Source organism: Symphodus melops (assembly GCF_947650265.1).
Source record: "Symphodus melops genome assembly, chromosome: 4".
Classification (NCBI taxonomy): Eukaryota; Metazoa; Chordata; class Actinopteri; order Labriformes; family Labridae; genus Symphodus; species Symphodus melops.
The window spans coordinates 9,680,009-9,686,419 of record NC_136694.1 but is presented as its reverse complement, the minus strand read 5'-3'; the positions used below and the strand labels follow the sequence as shown (position 1 = coordinate 9,686,419).

Here is a 6,411-nt window from a genome sequence, read left to right as displayed (position 1 = left end):
CTGGTAGCTGAGAGCACATTTCCCTGACTCAGAGGGAAATAAGAATCTGTACTGTGGAAGAGCTTACCTCACTCTTTTGCTGGAGTGGCTGGGCTTCAGCCCACGCACACCGACTAACTGACTGACTGACTGACTGACTAGTGGCCGACTTACCAAATGAGAGCAGAGAGCCATGGGAACCTACAGCTCTGCTCTGAGCAGACTCTGACTCACTGTCTAGGCAGAGGAAGAGGAGAATGTTATACTGCCCCTGGGAGGAACAAGTATTCACACACGCACTCACACACATACACACTGCAATTAAAACAACAGCAAACTAATATTTAAGATCAAGATCATTTCAAGACATGTTGATAAAATATACTGTATGATTTGATATAGGTATTAAATTACAAACAGTAAATTTAACTTTGGTCCACTTTAAGTTGCATGCAAACACACGCTCATATTTACACAACCACTATTTGCACGGCGACATTGAGAAGTAGGTGGCAGGTGGATACTGAAAGCAGGTGCAAGCACTTGTTCCCGTCCATCACAAATCGTTTTCACCTGCACATCTGCAATTCTACTTCTGCAATCTACCACAATGGTCGGCTCAGTGCCCACGCCTAATGTCAAGATCAAATAGAAATTTCCCAGTTAATGATCAAACAGCCTATTTACAACAGATGTATCAAATGCACCCTGCTGATTAACACAATAAGGCATCAAACTGTCATGGCCGCTTAAAAAAAACACAAGAGAACCAGTTTTAATAAACATAAATTACTTTATTGACTGAAAATGCATCAGTTACAACATACAGGAAAACTGAAAAGGAGTGAACACACAAGCATTGTACAAAATCAAAATAACACATCATTGGCACATTGCACTATAAAAACTGCCATATAATGTTTAGGAAAGTTAAAACCCCATCTTTGGATTGTCCATTTACAAGGTTCTGATCACATTTACACAACCTTTTCTCCATAATGTAAACTCTGAACAGTTTTTGGTCCCAGCCTTATTACAATTCAAACTGTTTGGCACACACTTTTAATACTGCTTTCAATGTTGACTTTAAATGAACAAATACTGAGGTAAAAAGGCACATTTGGTTTCAAAAGTAATACAATTCATTTAAGTTACAAAATATGGCTTTGGCTGTTGTAATTAACACTGTGGTAACTCAGAGTGCATGGCTTGCATTGTCACCCACACTAGAGTGGAGCTGCAAAGTGAAGCTTCTTTGGAAAACAACTGATAGAAAGTCCTGTCCTATCTCTGAAAGCATCAGATTAAAGAGGAGGCTTGGATGTAGTCAAAATAAAGGCTTAAAACAATCTCCACTGGTCAGAAAGACTAACTGATGCCATTGTTTTGTAATGACATGCTTCCTCTTTTTTTCTTAAGCAGACCAAGGGCAGTGGAAGTCACCTGCTACCAACCAGCGAAGGTCATGGCTGTAGCACCTGTTAGCACCTCGTCTATCTACACCACAGTACCAGGGACAGCTGTGTGTGCATTTGCTTTTGTGTGTGTGTGAGAGTGAGTGTGTGTGTGTGTGTGTGTGTGTGTGTGTGTGTGTGTGTTTTGAGGCATGCTGAGAGATTTATTCCACCCACGCACCCCTACCTCTCAGCAGCTGTGTCTAGGCCATGATCCTGAGCTAGCCGGCACTAGGACGGAGACAGGAAAGAACACCTCTTACCCCTATGAGTTCACTACATATTTTTTCTTTGGAATGGGCACAATGGCAGCAAAGGGGCTGATATCAAGTGAGTGTTTGCATTGCTCTGTTCAGCTTTGGTCCAGCCTCTTGAACTCTATCTAGAAAGGAAGAAAAATATCTGTTCCTCAGTTGTTGTATCACAAAGCAGAGACGCTATACGGCTTGTAAATTCAGATCCAATAATAAGGCTTGATTCCTTCCAGGTCTCTTAAAAAGAGCCATTTGCTCTTTTTGGCCAGCTAGGCTTTTGTAGGCACTATCTCCTGGGCCACTTGCCCACCACTGCCCTGAGCTGTGAGTGGATAATCTTTGTCCATTCCTGTGGTGTTTCACACGGTGGCGGAGCAGCACCCTGAGGAGCTGTGCTTCTGTAGCAATGACATGCGGCTGAAGGTGCGTGAGCAGATGCCACACTGGTACTTCTTTACCTCGGCGTGTGTCTGCAAATGGGCCCGCAGGTTGGAGCGATCAGCGAAGGCCCGGTTGCAATGAGGGCAAGAGAATGGGCGCTCACCTGAACAATAAAAACAAGGAACATCTCAAATGACTTTAATGGCACTTTCTTTAGGTGTGTTAGGTTCATGTAAATCTAAGTTCACATAAACCTAACTGTAACACCTCACAAACACAACACACACACAGACATTCAGAGGATAATAAGGAAGCACATGGTAGTGGGGTCGGAGGCTGACTGAATTAACATGATTCAATCAGCGCCAAATCAGATTATCACACTAACACGTTGCTGCAGGTATTAAGTGCTCAGTGATAGCACAGAGCCTTCAGGTATTCTTTTAACCTTTTGTCACTCCTGCCTTCCCCAGCCATGATAAGATAATTAGCAGACGAGTCACTGTTGCAGGGACATTAAACACAAAGAGTGATCAATGAGAGCAGGGTCTACAGAGGGCTTCCCTCTGTGATAACGTCTGCCAATCGAGTGCTGACCTCATCAGACAGATTGTCATGTATATTCTGCTCCCTCACTTCACAACTGAAATGTTGGAGTGACCTGCTGATTTACAATGACAGCCACTCCTATGTAGATTTACAGTGTCACAGGAACACACAGAGATTTCCTCACCAATTACTCATCAATAAAGTAATAATGTAGCTTATTATTGAGGCTTAATGTACAATATTGTTAGGCATGAGTCTTACCTGTGTGTGTGCGGATGTGGCCACGCAGCAGCCAAGGCCGGGAAAAAGCCTTTCCACAGGTGGTACACACACAGGGGAGGGTGTGTGAGCGGATGTGCATCTTCAGAGCCCCGAGGCTGGTGTACTCTTTTGGGCAGTGTTTGCAGAGGAAGGCTGGCCTTACTGCTGTGACTGGGGTCTCTCTCTCTTCTTCTTCCTCAGGTGGGCTTATATGAGCCATAACCCCGGTACATTTCATCCGCTGGCGAGGGGCATATGTGTGTACAGGTTCGGGACTGGGGGGGTCTGATGTGCGTCCTTCATCCTCCTCTCCACAACTGCTGGCGCTGCTGCTGAGGCTGGACGGGGAGCTGAGGTCTAGGGGGCCCGGAGCGGTAGCTGGGTCTGTTTGGGAAGTGGGCAAGTAGAGGGTAGGCAGGACACTCAGATCCCACACCAGACCTGTTGTGAAGCAGGTTGCAGAAGAGATGTTATCTCCTGGTTGGAGCTCAGCAAGAGGAAACCGCTCCAGTGAGGTGTCTGAAACAGAGGAGAGAAGATAGTTCATAACTGGAGCCAGATCAAGATTGTTCACAAAAAGTTCAAAAATGTTTTAATGATATATAAATGAAAACGACGATAAGATTAGTATCTGAAGGCTTTTATAAACGTTAGCCTCCTGTACCCTTACTGCCTTTTTTGTTTTGCTGAGAGGTTATTGTTGTTCTTAGAATTTCGTGAGCGTAAAGATGGAGCCATGGGAAGGCTTCATGGGCCGTTTCCTCCCACGTATTCATAAGAGCTTGTAACATGAATGAGGCTCTGTCTGGTTGCAGAAAGGGGGAAAATACGTCTAACGGGCCCTGACTTGAACGGGGAGTAGCCAGGGTTGTCGTTCAACCAGAGATAGAAAGCACAGAACTGTGCATTTTCGAAATAAGCGTACACTTATCAAAAACCCTAAAAGTAACTTCCGACAACAGGTGATTTTCACCGAGTTTGAAAGTTATGTAAGAATGTTTTCTTAATTCATAAAAAGTAATACAAGTCTCCTCAACTTACCATTCTGACATTCAAGTTCACTGTAGTTTGGCTTTTGTTTTGCGAAGTACTTTTTGACCAAAAAAGACCGAGGCATCGTCCTTGTGAGTTTTAACCAACTGTGCGTAAAAGTATCCTGTGGTTACGACGCACAGTCTCCGCGAGCATAAAAATGTAGCTTATTGGTGGTCCTCGGCTCTTCAGGGGGAAAAAATAATATACTCCTGTTGTCAAAAAAGTTAGAGCGGACTTCAACAGAGAACTTTTAGTGCAGCTTCCATGCACAATGACTAAATGCTAGCCTGTGTTCTGAAATACTCTGACACAGGCGGTAGGGGTGTGCTCGCCCCGAGGGCCCTCCCCACCTCCTCCACCCCTTCTCAACCCCCCTGTATCACCACACAAGTGCGAAGGATGGAGCCCTGACGCTCAGACATTTGACAACAACAAAAACGCAGGCCTCACAGCCCTGACACATGGGCATTCAGTAGTTTAGTGCTATAGACAAGACCAGAAGCAAACTTTTTAGTAAAGACTCGATGGAAACTACACATAGTAGGCTGATTAATAGGCATAATTATGAAGGTTGTGTTGAGGTAATACATTAAAGCACTACTGGGTCATGTATGGTCAAGATACGCACATGTCGATATCGGTAAACAGGATTGGATTAAGTTAGCCACTTTTCTGCATTGTTGAATTCAGTTTAAATATTACAACTGAATAGCACTTCTGTGCTTGTAAATGTGTGCGGAGAACCACAACGAACTGCAACGCACTTTTATATTTACCAGTCTTTTACATTGCGTAGCCTATAAACACAACATTTAAACACTGATAGTCTCCAATATAATCACTTTGAGCAGTGGCCGTTGACTTTCTTTTATAGTCACCAGTGTTGTCCTCGCTTGGTGAATTTAGAGGAGAATGAAAGCGAAACACAATATAGGCTTCATAAATTATCTAAACATTTCCAGCAGGTTCCTGTGCAATCATTTCATTGACTGTGTTGTGAGATTGTGATACTTGTTAGTGTCTCAGTGTCACCAGACCTGCCTCATTTTAATTTGACACACATTTAGTCGTGCAGCCTTGTAAATACCTCGATCAAGTAGGTTGCATGCGCCACCTTCTGGAAGAAACCGAGTAGTAAAATATGAACAGTTAAGGCAAACGAACAACACGATGGGGCTTTTTAGCACAGGAGCCAGGACCATCTCTAAGGATGTTTTTGCCACCTTTTTTTCAAAGTCATTTTTTAATTAGCCCATACCTTTGGCCATCACAAGATAAGGACCCCTCCCAAGTCCCAACTCGAGGGCGTTTGGTCCCAGGGGGGCAAAAACCCCTTTTTTGAAAAATGCTTTAGTGAAGATAATTTAAAGTCCCAAATTATTTTGTTCAAAGTACATCTACTGGTACTGGTACTTTCTGCCATTACATTTTAAATTAACATCGTTTAAACTAAAAAATAAAAAACTAGTTTTGTGCCACAAAGTCTTATGGAATATGATAGTGTTAATATTACTGTTTTATTTTTATATAAACAACTACCCTTATGTATAAGCTTCCATTTGAGCCAGAGATTACCATTTAATCTGTATACTTCACTTCCTGTAGACTAAAATACTTCACTATACCGCACAGCAGATGGAACAGAATTCTCAGCCTTCCAGATGAGGGTTAGCATGTAACTATCCTAAATTTCCTGAGGGAGTCATCCCAAAGGATCAATAAAGTTTAGTCTAAGTCTAACTGCACTGCATCCTATGTTCTGTTTCAGATGGACCTGGCTCCCAGACTATAACAATGGATTGACAAACACACACAAACCACGACTAAAAGTAACCTGAATGGTGAATGTTGTTCTTTTAATTTCAGATGATATTAATGAAGCGATCCAGCATGCTCTGTTTATTGTGGTCAAAATGTTGTCTCATTATGTATGTCTATAGGAATGTGTAACGCTGAGTGTCCTTTGGACTTTGCTTCTCATCCTGTGGATAATCAGCTTACTTGGATAGTGTTTTTGGTGTGCACAACTTTCGAAAGCACACCTGAATGCTATACAGGTGTTGTGAGGCATTGGCTTCGCTTGCACACAAGCGAAGCCAATGCAATTTCTACTGTTAAATGCAGCACAACATCCCCCAGGAGTGTAACAGAATGACAGAAAGAAGAGGAAGCGTTTGGAACCGGCTCCAAATTTGTATCGGCCAGCCCTTCTGTCTTTTGTCTTTATAAATCTGCGCTCCCAAAAACATCCAGGCTACTCTTTACAGACATATCCTTGTATGCTTACTGTACTGGATTCCATCCAGAGGCGCTTTTTGTCAACAGGCAAGGCAGGCCACTGCTTGGGGCTCCGGGCCAGGGGGCCCCTAAACGGCTGACGAACTTTAAACCACAGCATTGCCTCAAAATGTACACATTTTCCAATGACAGTAGGAAACATCCCTAATGGAGCCCCATTGGACAGCACTTACTCTCAATGCCCTGCTAAGTGTCACTTG

General features: G+C 43.3%; 1 protein-coding gene across 1 annotated transcript; it reads right to left on the bottom strand.

The window, feature by feature from the left end:
- Positions 1-752: 752 nt before the first annotated feature.
- On the bottom strand, positions 753-4,207 carry snai1a (snail family zinc finger 1a). Its single transcript, XM_079340538.1, has 3 exons — positions 3,920-4,207; positions 2,879-3,397; positions 753-2,231 (listed from the first exon to the last, which is right to left on the bottom strand). The coding sequence occupies exons 1-3, from the start codon at positions 3,993-3,995 to the stop codon at positions 2,047-2,049; spliced, it is 780 nt and encodes a 259-aa protein (XP_079196664.1). The 5' UTR covers positions 3,996-4,207; the 3' UTR covers positions 753-2,046.
- Between the last annotated feature and the right edge of the window lie 2,204 nt (positions 4,208-6,411).

Coding starts and splice junctions, on each gene's coding strand:
- snai1a (XM_079340538.1), bottom strand. CDS start 3,995: ATGCCTCGGTCTTTTTTGGTCAAAAAGTACTTCGCAAAACAAAAGCCA. Junction 3,398..3,919: donor TGAACTTGAATGTCAGAATG/GTAAGTTGAGGA, acceptor CCTCTGTTTCAG/ACACCTCACTGGAGCGGTTT. Junction 2,232..2,878: donor CCACATCCGCACACACACAG/GTAAGACTCATG, acceptor TTTATTGTTCAG/GTGAGCGCCCATTCTCTTGC.